The sequence below is a fragment of the Malus domestica genome, chromosome 05 (genome assembly GCF_042453785.1).
Source record: "Malus domestica chromosome 05, GDT2T_hap1".
NCBI lineage: Eukaryota > Viridiplantae > Streptophyta > Magnoliopsida > Rosales > Rosaceae > Malus > Malus domestica.
In genome coordinates, this window is record NC_091665.1 from 27,435,490 (window position 1) to 27,453,743 (window position 18,254).

Genomic DNA, 18,254 nt, shown 5'->3' on the forward strand with positions numbered 1-18,254 from the left:
CTCGAGGGGACCTTTCCCAGTGAAATTCCTGCCCGAACACAATTGAGTAATGGGTAAAAATCAAACATACAAAGTAGTTGAAGAGGATGACGCCGATTCCGGTGAGTAGATCCACCAAGCTCGACGACAGCACTATCGTCCAGTTCCCTCGGACATGGCCTTGTACTCTGTTTTCATCTTCCCCCATCTTCTTGTTCTTCTGCTTTGTCATCGTCATCGTTTTGTTGTTTTTGTTGCTGGGTTTGTTGGTTTTAAGGGAGGGAAAAAGGAGGTCTGAGAGTCAGATCTCTGCCATCTTCATCTTCCCCTTCTTCTTGTACCCAGCACTTGCATTTTTGGTGTTGATTGTTCTGGTTTGGGTGTTTGATGTGGGAGAGAATAGGAGGAGGGTTTTTCCCGGCGGTGATGAAGACGGAGGAGGTGAAGAGGCCAAGGGACATAAATGGCGGTGGAAGTGGAGAAATTTTTTATTGCAACGGAAATACGGTGTACATCAGCTGTTTTTATATAAGTGGTGAAATTTTTTATTTTTTAAAGTTATTAACTGTTTTATATATATATATATATATATATTCCATCATTTTTATAATGATACGTGATGTAATGACAGTCATATTGAAAAATCTTTGGGCATTGGGGAAGCGCCGTATGCAGGTCATGCCTCCCATTAGCTGCTACACCAGTTGAGCCAACTGTTCAGTCCAATCACGACCAACTAATGGATAAATGTCTGACAAAATAATTAAGTAAAATTCATATTAATATAAATTAATATACCCTAATTTCCTTTTCCTTTCATATTAACCAAATCAAGAGTTATCTTGTAATAGTAAATATAGTCCATGATTGGAAAAAAATATTTGGTGTATCAGATCGTGTTTTTGATATACTGAAAAATGCTCAACTTTATTATTTATATTGTAACACCAAATATCCAATTAGAATCCAAGCTATGTTTGTATTCATAACTTACAGTTTACGCACACATGAGCAACTGTTCTTAACATTTGCAATTAAGAAGGTGCAACTATTCATACTAAAAAATAGGGTAAAGTACAAAAAACTACCTCAACTATTGGTGTCACGACACTTTCATACCTCATCTTTTAAAATTGACAATGTCATACCTTATCTTACGAATTTGTGTCAATGTCGGACCTCCGTCAGTTTTTCTATTAATTTCTCTGTTAAATGCTGACATGGCCCGACACGTGTCCCACTCACTAATCCAATTGGATTAAAAAATAATAAAATACATTTTTAATAATTAAATATTCAAAAATTAAAAAATATATATTAAATCTCTCTCTCTCTCCTCTCTTTTTTATTTTTATATTAAATATCTCTCTCTCTTTTCTCTCTCTCCCCTTTTCTGTCGCCTTTCTCTCTTCTCTGCATCCCATAACCCATTCTCATCTCCCCCCCCCACCCCAACCCCTTCCCGTTCCCCCTCCGTGCAACCCCCCACCCTTCCCCACCCATGCCAACATCTCCATCTCTCTCAGCTCACTCACTCTTTCTCCCCATCTCTCGCACAGATTATACCTCTCTCCCAGATCTACACTCACGCACCCATTTACACACCCACACCCACTGACGACGGTACCAAAACCATCATTGGCGTCAACCCTTTCTCCTTTCGTCTCCGTGAAGCTCCGAGGCACCCAGAGGACACCCAACCCAGGTCCGGCGAGCCATGGGTGTGCGAGCCCAAGTCTCGGGTGGGGACGAACTGGGTTTTGATTTTTAGTTTTTTTTTTTTTTTTCGTTTCGTTTCTGGGCAGCAGGGGAAGAAGATGGGGGAGGAGAGAGAGGGGTTGGGGTGGGGTGGGGACGAATTGGGTTTTGAATTTTTTTTTTTTTTTTGTTCATTTCGTTTCTGGGCAAAGCAGGGGAAGAAGATGGGGGAGGAGAGAGAGGGGGTGGGGTGGGGACGAATTGGGTTTTGATTTTTTTTTTTATCGTTTCGTTTCTGGGCAGCAGGGGAAGAAGATGGGGGAAGAGAGAGAGGGGGTGGGGTGGGGTGGGGACGAATTGGGTTTTGAATTTTTTTTTTTTTCGTTTCGTTTCTGGGCTGCAGGGGAAGAAGATGGAAGAATATGGGGGAGGAGAGAGAGGGGGTGTGGTGGGGACGAATTGATTTTTTTTTGTTCGTTTCGTTTCTGGGCAGAGCAGGGGAAGAAGATGGGGAGGAGAGAGAGGGGGTGGGGTGGGGACGAATTGGGTTTTGAAATTTTTTTTTCACTTTTCTTTGTTATTTTAATATTTAAAATATATTAAATGATTTTTTTTAATATTTTCTTAATTTTTAATAGAAAGTGGGGTTTGGATCAAGGCACGTCAGCATTTAACTGACAAATTAACGGTCATGCTAACGGAAGGTATAAAATTGACCAAATTCTAAAGATGAGGTATGACATTGTCAATTTTAAAAGATGAGGTATGAAAGTGTCATGAGACTAATAGTTGAGGTAGTTTTTTGTACTTTACCCTAAAAAATAATTAGGAGCACATAAATTGACATGTACTTGATAAAATTCGAGAAATTCGTCTCAGCGATTGAGACATTTTTGCTACAACTGAGAACAAAAGAAGCTCCCACAACGAAGTTGCCCACTTCAATCTAGAGTGGCCGACAACATACGCCAAACTAACATATACACTTACAAAAAATGGAAACTAGACAAGGTTGTAGCTCCAATAAAGAATGTATTACATTATGTGTCAATGTTTACTAATTACATCAATTATTAGGCCGGTTCTTTAATTTTGATCTGAAACATAGCACTACTTCAAAGATCCCCAATGTTTTATTTAATAGACATTTCCATGCACATCATGTAATGCAAGAAGTTTCAGGGACTAATTAAATGGTGAAAATGAGGTGATCACAAAAGGGATCAATCAAAATGCCTTAATTGTACCAACTAATGAAGTTATTTGAAGGGTTTATAATCATATTTAGAATGCTAATAATTGATCGCCTCCTTAAAGAAAAAGATGAAGTGAAACCGACGAAATGTGAACATAACACCGTTGTGGACATGAGCTGCTTGTTGGCCATGATAAGAGTAGTTAATCTATATGGGTGTGTATAGATTATCAATTAGGTTTCTTCTTTAGACGGATTTACAAAACGATGTCTAAATGTACATCTGCGATTTATAGTCTCACAATATAACATGTCAAATATCCGACAAACAAATGACTCTGATTTCTAAATTATAGTTTCCTTCTCAATCTCGCATTAATTTACACTTTTCTATACGTGCACCTTTTCAATCTCGCATTAAATTGTAGCTTCCTTCTGAATCTCGCATTAAGTTGAAAAATCGAAAACATAAACTTGCAAACCAACTCTGATTTCTAAATTGTATGGGTAAATTACACTTTACCACCTCAGGTTTGAGGTCTATTTCAATTCCTTACAACATCTTCAAAACATTTCACTTTCATACCTTAAGTACTATTTTATTTCAAAATAATACCTCTGTTACATTTTCCATCCATTGATCTATTAAGTGCTGACATGGCTGCCACATGGCAAAAAAAATAATTTTTAATTTTTTTTTTAAACCTGAATGTTCTCACACAAAAAAAAAGAGGGTAAATTACACTTTCATACCTCAGGTTTGGGGTCTATTTCAATTCCTTACAACATCTTCAAAACATTTCACTTTCATAGTACTATTTTATTTCAAAATAATACATCCGTTACATTTTCCATCAATTGATCCGTTAAGTGTTGACGTGGCTGCCACATTTGTACCACATGGCAAATTTTTTTTTTTTAAAAAAAAAAACCTGAAATTAAAAAAAAAAACAGCATTGATCCCCGCATACAAACCCACATACCACCACCACCTCCCCCCCCCCCGGCGCCGCAAGCAAACCCAGAAACATCCACTCCCAAAAAAACCTAAAAAACCAACTCCCCCCCCAAAAAAAAAAATACCTGGAACCAGTGCTCCCCAAAGCATCGTCGAGTGGGCTCATCGGTCGGCTCCAATAACGAGGTATGTATTCAAATTTTGAAATTTTTTGGTGCTTGGTTGGTGGTGGTCTGAATGGAGTTAGGTTTGTTAAGGATGGGTGGGGTTGCAAATAAGAGAAGGTCGGGGAAGGTGGGGGTGGGGTGGGGGGTTGTGGGGGAGGTGAGGGTGGGATGGGTTTTTGGATGGGAGGGGAGGTGAAGAGAGTGGATGAGAGGGAGGTGGTTGGGATGCTTGGGAGGGAGAAGAGGGGTGGGGAGGGGTTGCGGGGGTGGATGTTTCTAGGTTGCTTGCGGTGCAGGGGCGGGGGGGGGGGGGGGGGAAGGGGAAGGCTTCGGGGTTTGTTGGGGGCGGGGGTATGTGGGTTTGTATGCAAGGGTGGGGGTGCGGGGATCAGTGCTAGCTTTTTTTTTTTTTTTTTTAAATTCAGGTTTTTTTTTTTTTTTAAAAATTGTCACGTGGCACACATTTGGCAGCCACGTCAGCACTTAACGGATCTAACAGAGGTATTATTTTGAAATAAAATAGCATTTAAGGTATGAAAGTGAAATGTTTTGAAGATATTGTAAGGAATTGAAATAGACTCAAACCTGAGGTATGAAAGTGTAATTTACCCTTCTTTTTTTTTTTGGGAGAAAATTCAGGTTTTAAAAAAAAAAAATTTGCCACGTGGTAGACATTTGGCAGCCACGTCAGCATTTAACGGATTAATGGATGTAAAATGTAACGGATGTATTATTTTGAAATAAAATAGTACTTAAAATATGAAAATGAAATGTTTTGAAGATGTTGTAAGGAATTGAAATAGACCCCAAACCCAAAATATAAAAGTGTAATTTACCCAAATTGTATTTGTTGTGGTAGTACCTAATGGGCCGCCGGACTCATTAGGACCAGTGGCAATTTTGAAAAATAACCAACTCTGATTTCTAAATTGTATTTCTTCCCGGCGCTCCTTACGCGTACTGTCGCCTGAGGGCGCGGCGCTCTTGATTGATTCCGTGGTCTGATCTTCCGCGAATCGCAATCTGACGGTGGCGATGGCATCGCCGCAGAACCAATCGGCGAATGTGGATCTCTTCGATGGGTATTTCCGACGGGCCGATTTGGACCGCGATGGCCGGATTAGTGGCAATGAAGCCGTCGCTTTCTTCCAGGGCTCTCGTCACCCAAACAGGTCCTTGCGCAGGTACTCTCTCTCTCTCTCTCTATATATATATATGTATATGCATATGCTTGTGTATATATGTATAATTGGATGTGTGTGTATGATTATATTTGTGTTCCGAATCAGATTGATTTTGAATTTTTAGTCTAATTTTGAAGTGGTAAATGTGAGCTCGGGATGTCTTAATTCTCTTATCTAAGCTGAGATTTTTTATTTCGTGTTAGTATAAATGTGGAATTGATTTTCAAATGGTAGAAAATAAGTAGATGAAGAATTTATACTACAGTTAGTGAGGTGGTAAGCAGACTTTAGAAATGTGTTATATGACCCAAGGATTGGTCGAGGATTGTTTATTACATTAGAATTGTGCAGTAGTGAAAACCGGCAGCATAAGATGACTATGGAGTAGTTAGGATTGTCGCGTACAGGGGAAATGTTCTTGGGTCAGGATCATATCGACAAATAGGTTCTTGAAGTTGTATACTTGTTTTGCTGAAGGAGTTTCCGTATAAAATGAAAACCAGGGGAATATTATGTTAAATATTGATTATATGAATGCCCTTTCTCATTAGCTTGAATTGCTGAACATAACAGGCTCAATCAAGCACATTTTTCTGCGAGATGCTGTGCTGATGGGTGTTCATTCTTTGCATGATGTGTTCGTATTTTGATGTAAAAACTTACATATGCCATAGATATTTTGTACATATAAAATTTAATTTGTGATTGGGAGTAATCTTTTGCTGGCCAATTGACATATGAACATCCATAAATATATGCTATTAAATTGAGTCATGTCTAAATGTGAGTCTAGATTGATAGAGTGACTACCCATCATGCCACATTATCTTTGATGGAGCGGTTTAGGGAGGGACGCCCTCTTCCAGCAGTGCTACCAAGCAATGTTATGTTTGATTTATCCAATATTTTTCAACCTGCAAATAATTACTCCAATGCTGGCAATGTAGCCTGGAGACCTGCTTCTTGTATTCATCCATAAAACAAATCACTTTTATATTTTGAAACATGTCTTTCTTTGATAGAGAATAGTTTCTTATTTTTCACTTTAAAAGGCTTCAACAACAGCAACTGATGCCTGGTCTTGGTGCTCGGCACATGGCACCGAAGACAGTTGCTCCAATTAGCGGAAACCCAGAGTACCAGAATTGGAGAAACATCTTGTAGATCAATCTTGTAGATCAACTGAGTACAGAGGAGGTTAACTCACTGAACTCAGTTCAAAGAAGCAACTGAAGCTGATAAAAAGGTACTTAGAACTTTAATGTTTCCCCAATTTTCTCATCTTGAGCAGCAAAGTTATGTGTGCATGTTACTTCCTGATAAGTGTCAAATCGTAACAAATATCCCAGAGACTTGGGGAAAGAAATCTTGGATGCTAGAGAGAAAATTGAATATTTCCGGTTCAAAATGCAGTTCAGCCATCGAACTTGTAATGTATCTTTTGTATTTCATTTCTTTGTGTATGCATCTCGCTTTTTCTTCATTCTTTTCTTCCTTTAGCTTGTAGCGCGACGTATAATTTTTCTCCTTAATTTTGGAATGTTCAGTCCTATTGAAGCAAAGAGCCCTATAATTTTATCGTTGTTACAAATTCGATGATTGTATTATTAAACTGGGGCTGTGCCTTTCTTTTTTCAGCCTTAATTTGCTGTAATTTTTTACCCTCTCTAATAAAATTTGTTTCGCTGATCTTTGTTTGGTGCAAACAAGAACACTGAGTTTTGCCGTTGTTAGTCCAATGGGGCCATTCATATTTTTTGCTCATTGCAGTTCAGCCATTGAACAATCGCATATTTTTGTCGTTGAATGTTCAAACTATCGCGCTTGGTTGTGAGATTTTTACTTTGCCCTGGCATGGTGTGTTAATTAATGTCTGTTTGTGATATAAAGGTAAATCAAGTTTTAAGGATAACAAATAGGCCATTATACGCTTGTCCATAACTAGTGCTTTATAATGTATAATTAATGTCTTAATTCTTGGTCAGACAAGCGAGCTATCAAAGTACAAATTTGCCTTAAAAAGTTTTTCCTAATCACTTTCATTTGCTTCAGACTCATCACTTGATCCACTAACTTGAGGTTCATCTCATGATCCACCACCTTTGGAATCAACATCTTGTCTTGTTTCTTCTACTTTTGGTCCCCTCGACATGAACACGTGACCAAATTTGAATTTCTCAGCATCTTCGGCATACAATGGGCATATACCACAGCTTTCCACCTTCATATGGGAAGCAAAATCCTGCGGGTAGAAGACAACAGAGGCCTCTTTGGCAAGTTTGTAAACATCAGGGGAGCAGTTTTTTCCTACCTCTTCACTTCTAAAGGCCTCATTCCACACAAGCACGTGCTGTTGACCGTCACAGTCGTAGTTGTAGCTATTGCATGGGATAATGTACTGAGAATTGAACAGTTCATGGCTTTCACCCCTGAATTTGACAATGAAATTAGCTCTTAACCTTATGAAGTAATCCTGGCACGGTGAAACAACAACAGAGAGAGCGAAACCAAATAAACCTGTTCGAAACCAATCTGGACAAAGCTCGATGTCTACCGAAGATCCCTCATTTTGATAGCTGAACCAATTTGGAATTTCTTTTCCTGGACATGCAATGTTAATCTGAGGCCAGGGATTACAAGGCAACCAATAGTCCTCTAATGGCGCAACAGTTGCCATTCGCATAATTGTAATCTGTGCTTCATCCATTATGTTGCTCCTTGAATTATTATCCAATTTTGGGCAATTACGAAAAACTCTGAAACAATAATGAGGTTTATCCCAACCTTGTGTGAGTGCTGTCCTTGAACTTGACACTATCTTCAGAGACGCGCAGGCTTCAGCTTTAACATTACATAGCACTGGGAGCTCTGGTATAGATACAAGCCGCTCGCAGCCTTCTAAGCCGAGTATAGACAATCGAGAAGCCTTTTTGATGCCTACTGGTATTAGGTATATACCGCTGTAGCTGAGTTCTAGTTCTTCTAAAGAGAGAAAACTGACAGGGCTGAAAGGCAATTTTTCAAGTCTCCGACAAAATTTAAAGTCGAGACGTTTAAGATTGGTTAAACTGTAGATACTTGTTGGGACATCCTTAAGTTGCATGCAGCGACTAAGGTTTAAATCTTGAAGCCTATTTAGATTTCCAATAGACGAAGGAAGCATTTCGACACCTGTGAATTCCAAACTAAGATACACCAAATGTTCCATTGGCTTGAAGATTTCAGGGAATTTGGAAAATCTAGAGCACCTGGTGAGATCAAGACTCTCAAGATATTTCAACTTACAGATTGATGAGGATAGCTCTGTAACTGCTGTTCCCCTTAAACTTAAGGACTTCAACTGTTCCATTGGCTCCCAAATCTCTGGGAGGTTTTCAACGTTATAGCACGAATAGAGATCGAGTTTCTCGAGATTTTTCAACTTACACCAGCTACTTGGAAGTTTCTTAAGGTCTTTGCATTGCCTTAAATTCAAGTAAGAAATATTTTCGTTAGACCAAACTGATTCAGGCAACTCCTTTATACCACTGCATTCTAAATTCAAGTATTGAATATTTCCTGGCATTTCTGGAAGATACTTGAGACTGCTGCAGTCTTTAAGATCAAGACGAGTAAGCTTGTCAAGATGTTGAAAATATGAAGGAATTTCAACCAAACTTCGACAGTTCCCAAGATTTATGTCCACAATTTTTGGACTCCCAGAGAGATTTGGAACTTCAGTTAGATTTGAACAGCCCCACAGATCAATCACTTGTAAGTTGACAAGTATCTGCAACAAATGAAATAGAAATATAAAGAATTAATATAATTTCTACACTTGATTTTATACAAGAATTAAAATAGGCATATAATATAATATAATATACCTGCTCTTCTTTCCAAAGCTTCTTAACTTTGCCATTTGGCATATGAAGCTCAACTAGATTTTCTGCAGAAAAAGTTGACGGCAAAGATTCCAATGGACAATAGCACCACTCAAGATAACGAAGAGAATCGGGAAGCTCCAGAGAAGTGTTGAATTTGACATCGGGAAGCACTAGAGAATCCCGCGAGTGAACAATTAGCAATCTTAGGTCAGACATCTTTTTGAAGTCTGCACAATTTAATGGTCGCTTTTGAAGATTATACCAATTAACCTGTATGGCTTCAACATTTGGAGTTTCCTGAGAATAAGAAGAAAGTTTAAATATCCAACATAATTGTATCCTCCTCTACTTTTTAAATAAACAAACATTTGTTCATATTCCAAACACTTCCTAACACAATAAATATTCGATCAAATTCATCTTTTAACAATCTCACTTATTTATTATAAATTAGTTTTACTTTGTTCTGTTATCATCTCAAGTTTGTAATTTTTATTTTCTAAAAAAAAAAAGAAAAGAAAAATATTGAATGCATTTGGCTCTTACCGTGTTACTTCTCAATACACGATAGACATCCTCATCATTGAACAACCTACTCCGTTTACCGGGATCTTTAATATCTTGTTCTTGAACAATTTTCCTTCCCATTTCTTGTAGCAAATCGTGCATCTCTATGATTTCCTTTCCCCATTTTGAATCAATTGATATGAGAGACATCTCAATGAGAATTCTAATTCCAGATGTCGCAAAGAATCCACGAACATCTAACATTTGTTTCACCTTAACCACAGACTTCCCTTTATGAAAACATGCTATATCCAGCAATATCTCCTTCTCATTTTCTCCCAATCTATCGTAACTTATTCTCAACACTTTCTGAATATCTACATTGGGAAATCGTTTCAATTTGTTGAATTCATCCTCCCAATCTTCTTTGCTCTTGCAATTGAAGAACAAGGACCCCAAAACTGTAAGAGCTAAAGGAACGCCTCTGGCATAATGCACAACCTTTTCTGCCGACTCCTTATAATCTGTTCTACGAGTACTGTTATTCTTGAAAGCACGTGAACAGAAGAGCTGAAGAGCGTCATCCGGTTGTAATCCGTCAACCTTGTAGATATTATCCTCTTGAACAGTTTGCCCAAGTTTGCCCCTATCTCTAGTTGTGATAATGATTCTACTTCCGGTGCCAAACCGGAGAGGACTGCCAGCTAAACGTTCCAATTGCATAGAATCACTCACATCATCAAGAACAATGAGGACCTTTGTACGCCTGAGCCTTTCTTGAAAAGTTGATTCTACGGGCAAAGAAACTTCTTCCTTTAATATCTCCTTAAAAAGTGTTTTTACCAAGTGATCTAGTCCATCTGGTTTTTCTGAGTTCTCCCTAACATTCTTAAGAAAACAAGAAGCATCGAATTTAGAAGAGAGTTTGCGAAACAGAGTTTCAGCAAGGGTGGTCTTGCCAACACCACCCATTCCCCAAATACCTACAGTGATGCAAGCGTCTTGTGAATGAATGCCCAATAGCTTTTCAATTTGCTTGATGCGGCTTTCAATTCCAAACAGGCCCTCTAAATTACATGATGATTCACCAATCAATTTGGTGCAAATACAATGGACAACATTCTTTACTAGATCTGCCTCCGTCCTGGCATATATATGTATGATTATGTAGAAAAAAGCAATAGTTAGTCCTAAATATGCTTGAACAAATCTTAGCACAAATCAAACTGTCACAAGTTTACAGAAAATTTATAACTTTAGACAAGTTAAAGGATGAGTTAGTTACCCGGATTTGTTTGAATGATCAAACCCAGATAGATTGGCTGCAGTCGTCAAAGCATCCCTCCACTTGTGCACCTTGTCGATACTGTTAGCGAATCGTTTTTCAAGTTGAGCAAATGCATCTGCATAACTCCCGTGTTGTTTTCGTACATCAGATGGATCGATGTCGTAGAATACGGGTATAACCATCCGGCCTTCTCTGTTGTTGCATTTTAGTATATGCACAAGCTCATCCAAACACCATGTGGAAGAAGCATAGTTTTGTGAGAAAATGATCACCGAAATGGTGGATTTCTCAATTGCTTCTAGAAGGGCAGGTCCGATTTCTTCTCCTCTCTGAAGTCTATTATCGATGTAGGTTTCAAATTTCTTCTGAAGTAAGGCAGCATGAAGATGGCTGGTAATACCAAGGCGGGTGTCCCCACCTCTGAAACTGATAAACACATCATACTTTTCTCGACGTGGGGGGTTATCAGCGTCATCATCATCCTTAACAGCAGTAGAATCAGCAGCAGAATCAGCTACATCAGAATCAGCTGCAGGAGACGAAGAAGAAAATGATCTGCAGCACATATAGAACAGAGTCCCGATGGCGATGACGATGATGTTGAAAGCTTGAATGAAGGCAATCAACTCCATCTCTCTATTAGGTAGGTGCACAAAGTTACAAACGCTTCAGGAGGACAAAAATTGAAAATATGGAGAGACAAGGATTAGTCACTTTCACATACTTAAAAAATATTTGATAATTGATAAGGCTAAACTAACCAACGCTTTCACAAAGTTACAAACGCTTCATGGAGGGCAAAAAATATTTGTCGAAATGGTTTGTATGGTTTTTATACAAACAATATTGGTGGAGGGGAATTAGACCTCAGACTCTGTCCTCAGATGTAATTCATGTTCATGGAAGAAACATAGCGGATGCAATTAACTGAACTGATGTGTCATACAAAAACAATTTGAATAATACTGAAGTACTCACTAGTGAGTATTTTATGTACTCACCCAATTGACACGTGTTTTTTTTTTTTTTTAATAGCCCAAGAAAAATTATTGACATATACATTATATTATACAAGAATAAAACGTGTTAATTTATCATTGGACAAAATTAAGAAGTGACTACACAAATATTGTCCTAACAATTATACTTTGCTTTCACAGTTTCCTAAATATGTTACAAAATGCATGTATAATGACTACATGTCCATTTGGAAGAAGAGGCGGTAGCAATATATATTACCTTGAATTGGCTTTTGGCTACCTGCACAAAGTTTCAAAGGCTCGAAAATCAACGAGTGAGATATGAAAGATGGTGGAAAATGGGGCACATGATACGCACATATTTTATTAAAAAAATCCTATAATTTAAAGAAAGATATTCATATATTTGCAGTCTTAATATGAACAATGTCATCACAGCATGTAAAGGAAGACAATTGATCAAGATGCGAACAAAACAAAGTGACATCCGGTGACAGGTCACCAGCGAAGAAATTAACAGCAGACATAACAAAAATTAATTAGCAAATGAAATGCCAGCATAACATAACAACTAAACTTATTAATTAAAAAGAAATGACAAAAAATATAGAAAGAGCCTTAAACAGTATCAATAAACATTAAACACTGACTAACCTCAGAAAGACAATGGCTTGGTTACCAATTTGACAATGGCTTGTTTGTTTTCTCCACCTTCAAAATAAGAAAACTTCACCTTCAAAATAATATATCCAAAACAATTACTTTTTTGTATCATCTGCAGGAGCGGCAGCGGATGACGACGACGACGAAGAAGAAGAAGAAGAAGAAGAAGGCATATCCATAACCTCTAGTTTTCAGATCCAGGACTAGTAGTTGCAGAGAGATTAATTGTGTATAGCGAGAAAGACAGACTGGTTCAAAATTAAGGAGGATACAATAAAGCGAGAGAGAGAGTAATTCAGAATTAAGGAGGATCTAATGAAACAGAAAAGAGCCGGAGAGGGTGACTAGTTCAGATTTTTCTTGAATTGGCTTTTAACTAGATGCACAAAGTTCCAAAGGCTCTTCTGGAAAAGCCATGAGCAAGAGATGACCAGTTACTAAAGCATACAAAGAGGCACATGGGATGGGGCCTCCCTTTACGCGCTTTGCGCACGCGGCTTTGAATTTTCCTTGATTAGTATGTCACCAATTCCTTTCAAGAAATTTCCAAACAATTTTCAAGGTTTCAATTGAGGACATTTCTATAATTTACAAAAGAAAATATGTGAATTCCACACTACAAAATCATAGAGGGCTGAGAATATAGTTGTTCACTAATGAAAAATCTTTAGAGTCACAGACTCATTTTGTTTGATTTCACCATAAGATATTCCACAATCGTTACAACTATCAATCTCTCTACCATATTATAGTCAAATCAAACTAACTAAATCTTAATAGTTAAAAAAAACACTAATGAAAAATACTTCAAAACTTTGAATTTTAACCAAATTACCTCACACGCAGGATATCTGTCTATAATTATGCATATCTGTCTATAATTATTCTGCAGTTGTTTTATACATGCACGTTTCTTGGAAGATTATGTATTTATTCATATTGGTTTAGTCACTGGAATTTTTTATATTTTTTTGGACAAATAGTCGCTGGAATTTAATTTTTTTGCTTTACAACCGTGTAGCATTTGGGTAAAGCCTTGTCAAGGATGCAGACACATGCCTCTGGAAAAGGAAACAACTTAGCTGCTGATGGCCTATCACACGCAGACACATGTCTAAATTTTGATTAAAAAAAATTAAATTTGAACACGTGTCCGCGCGTGATTAGTTATCAGCAGCAGCTGCTGATCTTTTAGCAACGAAGTCTTGTTCTTTGAAAAATCCATGGAAAATAGTATTTTCCTAGAAGAATAGTATTTAATGGAAAAGGTATTGTATAGAGGGGAGATATTAATGCACCGGACCGTTGGATTGTCTAACGGTTGGTAATTGAGGAGGAAGATATCTCGAGGCCACAAAAGAAAATGACAAACGCAGTTAGACCATCTCCAATCGAAGAGTTCAGAGGGCCAGAGGGTCGAAAATAGCCCGAAAATCATCTCCAATCGAGGGCTAGGCCAAATGGCTTGTGGGCCTCACTGGATAAAAAATGGCCAAAGGGCCAACCAGCTGACCCAAATGAGTCAACCAGCTAGCCCCGGGCCGGGCCAGAATTTTGAGCATTCCCATCGGATATAACCGACAACATTGTATTTATTCCTGTCGGTTATATCCGGCATGAATGGTAGGCCAAATTTCAACTACGTCAGCTAGCCGTTATTTTTGAAAAAAAAAATCAGTTTTTTTTTTTTTACAAAATTTTTAAATCTATTTTTTTCCTATAACTTCCTAAGTCATTATACAACATTAAATTAAATTAAGTAACATGAAATAACATTAAACAATATGAAACAACATTAAATAACATTAACCAACATAAAGATTTGGGAGCTTTAATGAAAAGAGCTTGGGTCAACAAATATTTAACCAAAAACCATCCCAAAATGTTATTTAACCAACAAGGCTCAAAGTTTAATAAAAAATCATCCAAAACTATTGTTCACGGGCCAAACTTACAAGTCCAACCCGCTACAAATCTACACTTCCGTAAATACCCTAAATGATTCGATGCAAGAGGAAACTGCAGTTCTTCGAGATCACGAACCGCGAAGAGGTTGAAGATATGTTCAGATCGAGCTTTATGATCAACTCTAGTGCCAAAAGGAGTTGCCCATGTACATAAATCAAAGCTGCTTCATGGATTGGTGCCAATTCAATTCAACGGACTACTACTATTACACCTTTTTTCTTATTTATTTTTCACGATTTTGGTTTCTAGGTTTTATATATGACGATATGTACGGTCCAAAACGTGGCAATCACGTCCGTATAATTTGTATTACAAGTTCATGGATAGATTCAAGCCTGGTGGGCAAGATTGAATTTCCAGGTTATATATATGAGGGGTACTTGGATGAGTTTTTCAGACAGTTGGATGTAGATTTATATTTGTATTCCTTCATCATCTGTGAGTGTGAATTACTTCAATCATATGAATTATCTTTCCTCCACAACTAGCTAGCTAATTGGTATTCTTTGAATTCTTATTATTTATTCTCTTTGGATGTTGAACATATCTTCAACCTCTTCGCGGTTCGTGGTCTCGAAAAACTGCAGTTTGTTGGAGAATGGTCCACACCAAATTTGTAAATGTAATCATTAAAACATATCGCTTAACTCAAAATTACAAAATTCACAAACCAATAAAAAAAAATATTAACAAATAGAATGTTAAGTTACATATGTTGCTCAAGCTAAGAACGTAATCTATAAACTCGTTTCTCACAAACAGCGTCAAACTGTTCCTACTTCAGAAAAGTACTCCGCACCTAAAGTTCATCAAGAATTTGCTATTTTTCAAGGGTAGAGTGCAGTGGAAAACAATCAAACATCACTCATCATTCATCAATTACCATAATTCAAAGTACTTGAGATTAGCAGGCAAAGAAATTAACTGAAAAAGGAAACTTTGCATGGAAGGACCTGCTCGAAAATCAAGTTTCATGTCTCAGAATAGAAAGTTTCACTGAGCTTTGACAGCAACGAAGGCAGCCATGCCCAGTTCCAACAAATCGACAAAAATGGCAGATTTCATAAGAACCACCAGTCCTGATGAATTACATAATCTGTTCCTCTGCGATCGTCTCTACCGTACGGTATCAGATATAGTGTAAAAACTAAAAAGGTTTGTACTTGTGGTAGGTTTTTTTTTTCTATATATGGGGCTGGTGCATTGCTGCAAAGATAGGAAAAGAGATAGAGAGGAAGGGTCGCCGTATCTCCATCGGCATCCGGATGCAGTGTTAAATGAGCAAGGGGGCCATAGAAACTTCTTTTCGAACGACTCCACTCAAAGTTGTTTGGGAGCTCCTATCAACTTTACACGGGACACACAAAAGAAGTACTTTGATCCTATTAGACGGGGGAGGGTGAAGAAGCTAGGACAGAAGGGTAGAGTTCAAGAGAGCAAAATGCGTTTAGGAACGTGGAATATAGGAACCTTAACGGGAAAATCTATGGAAGTAGTGGAAGTTATGGTGAGGAGAAGGATAAATATTATGTGCCTACAAGAAACTAAGTGGGTTGGTCGTAAGGCAAATGATCTAGAAAACTCAGGGTTTAAACTTTGGTATTCGGGCACAAATAGAACGAGAAACGGTGTTGGCATCATCGTGGACAAGACCTTGACACAAGATGTTGTAGATGTCAAAAGGGTAGGAGATAGAATCATGGCAATCAAAATTGTAATAGGACAAGAACTTATCAATGTGATTAGTGCGTACGCACCTCAAGTAGGGTTGGATACGAGTTCGAAGGAGAAATTTTGGGAAGACCTTGGAGACTTGGTGCAAGGAATTGCTCAGACGGAAAAGTTATTTATAGAAGGAGATTTAAATGGACACATGGGCAGGGAGACAGGCAACTATGGAGGTTTTCATGGTGGCCATGGTTTTGGGGAGAGAAACGAGGATGGGGAAGCTATCTTGGATTTTGCAATGGCATATGATCTTTTCTTAGCCAACACCTTCTTTAAGAAGAGAGAAGAACATGTGATCACCTACAAGAGTGGGTCGTCAAAAACATAAATGGATTTTCTTCTAATGAGGAAAGGGGATCGTATAACTTGTAAGGATTGCAGAGTTATACCAAGAGTGAGCATGGCTAATCAACATCGCTTGTTGGTGATGGATGTACATATCAAAATAGTGAAACAAAAGAACAAGACTTGGAAGTGCCCAAGGACTAGATGGTGGAATCTAAAAGAAGAAAAACAAGCCATTTTCAAAGAGAGAGTAATCACCCAGTGTGTGTGGGATAGAGAGGGGGAAGCTAGCCAAATGTGGGATTCCATGGCTAGTTGTATCCGAAAAGTAGCAAAAGAGGTATTAGGAGAGTCCAAGGGCTTTGCCCCACACCAAAAGGAATCTTGGTGGTGGAATGAGGAGGTACAAACAAAGGTGAAGGCTAAGAAGGAATGTTGTAAAGCCTTATACAAGGATAGGACCGATGAAAATGGTGAAAGGTATAGAAAAGCGAAGCAAGAGGCGAAGAAAGCTGTGAGAGAAGCTAAGTTAGCGGCTTACGATGATATGTATAAACGACTAGATACCAAAGAAGAAGAGTTGGATATTTATAAACTAGCTAAAGCAAGGGAAAAGAAGACAAGGGACCTAAACCAAGTGAGGTACATCAAGGATGAGGATGGAAAGGTTCTTGCTACAGAGAACGCGGTTAAAGACAGATGGAGAGGTTATTTTCATAATCTTTTCAATGAAGGACATGAAAGGAGTGCTTCTTTAAGGGAGTTGAGTAACTTAGAAGAGTGTAGAAACTACTCATTTTATCGTCGAATCCGAAAGGAAGAAGTGGTTGTAGCTTTGAAGAAGATGAAGCATAGAAAAACAGTAGGCCCAGACGATATACCAATCGAAGTGTGGAAAGTTTTGGGAGAGACAGGTATAACATGGCTCACTGACCTTTTCAATAGGATTTTGAAAACGAAGAAGATGCCAAATGAGTGGCGAACGAGCACTTTGGTGCCTATCTACAAGAATAAGAGCGACGTACAAAATTGCATGAACTATAGGGGTATTAAGCTAATGAGTCATACAATGAAGCTCTGGGAGAGAGTCGTTGAGCATAGATTGAGGCAAGAGACACGGGTTTCGGACAACCAATTCAGGTTCATGCCAGGGCGCTCAACCATGGAGGCAATCTATCTCCTACGAAGATTAATGGAAAGATATAGAGATGGGAAAAAGGATTTACACATGGTCTTTATAGATTTGGAAAAAGCGTATGATAGGGTCCCAAGAGACATTCTTTAGAGGATTTTAGAAAAGAAAGGAGTACGAGTAGCATATATCCAAGCTATAAAGGATATGTATGAATGAGCAAAGACTGCCGTAAGAACTCATGAAGGACAAACCGAAAACTTTCCCATAACTGTAGGATTACATCAAGGCTCATCCTTAAGTCCTTACCTTTTCGCGTTGGTAATGGATGAGTTAACAGGACATATTCAAGATGATATTCCTTGGTGTATGCTTTTCGCAGACGATATAGTGTTGATAGATGAAACTCAGGAAGGGGTAAATGCAAAGCTTAACCTTTGGAGAGAAGTGTTGGAATCTAAAGGTCTTCGCCTAAGCCGATCAAAGACAGAATATATGGAGTGCAAGTTCAGTGCAAATGGAGGCCAAAACGAGTTAGGGGTGAGGATGAGAGATCAAGAAATACCAAAGAGCGACCGTTTTCGTTACCTAGGATCTATCTTGCAAAAGAAATGAGAATTAGATGGAGATCTCAACCATAGAATACAAGCTGGATG

The 18,254-nt window shown here is 38.3% G+C and overlaps 2 protein-coding genes and 1 long non-coding RNA gene across 11 annotated transcripts in view; 2 read left to right on the forward strand and 1 right to left on the reverse strand.

Annotated features, from left to right (window-relative positions):
* The first annotated feature begins 271 nt into the window (after positions 1-271).
* The window catches only part of LOC139195728 (uncharacterized), a 58,740-nt gene continuing 40,757 nt past the window's right edge, over positions 272-18,254 (forward strand). Inside the window, exon 1 of the long non-coding RNA XR_011580579.1 lies at positions 272-420. This is a non-coding gene — a long non-coding RNA (uncharacterized lncRNA). The remainder of the gene's footprint in view (positions 421-18,254) is intronic.
* LOC103419977 (histone deacetylase 19-like) overlaps positions 4,847-18,254 on the forward strand; it is a 48,760-nt gene continuing 35,352 nt past the window's right edge. For 2 of the 4 annotated variants that reach the window (XM_070821062.1, XM_070821064.1), the window contains exon 1: positions 5,043-5,181. The gene's annotated coding sequence lies outside the window, so the exon portion shown is untranslated. Of the gene's footprint in view, positions 5,182-5,969; positions 6,186-6,233; positions 6,455-18,254 lie in introns of those variants that run through there. The other 2 variants (XR_011580568.1, XR_011580567.1) reach the window with 2 other exon arrangements.
* Positions 7,113-12,942, reverse strand: LOC103409227 (disease resistance protein RPV1-like). Of its 6 annotated transcripts, none has more exons than XM_070821042.1 (6): positions 12,477-12,942; positions 10,840-11,508; positions 9,594-10,698; positions 9,048-9,344; positions 7,699-8,950; positions 7,113-7,610 (listed from the first exon to the last, which is right to left on the reverse strand). In XM_070821042.1, the coding sequence occupies exons 2-6, from the start codon at positions 11,472-11,474 to the stop codon at positions 7,489-7,491; spliced, it is 3,411 nt and encodes a 1,136-aa protein (XP_070677143.1). In that variant the 5' UTR covers positions 11,475-11,508; positions 12,477-12,942; the 3' UTR covers positions 7,113-7,488. The 6 variants fall into 6 exon arrangements, with proteins under 6 accessions (XP_070677143.1, XP_070677142.1, XP_070677140.1 ...); XM_070821041.1 differs by having other exon boundaries at positions 10,840-12,102; positions 12,477-12,906; XM_070821039.1 differs by adding an exon at positions 12,082-12,102 and having other exon boundaries at positions 7,113-8,950; positions 12,477-12,720.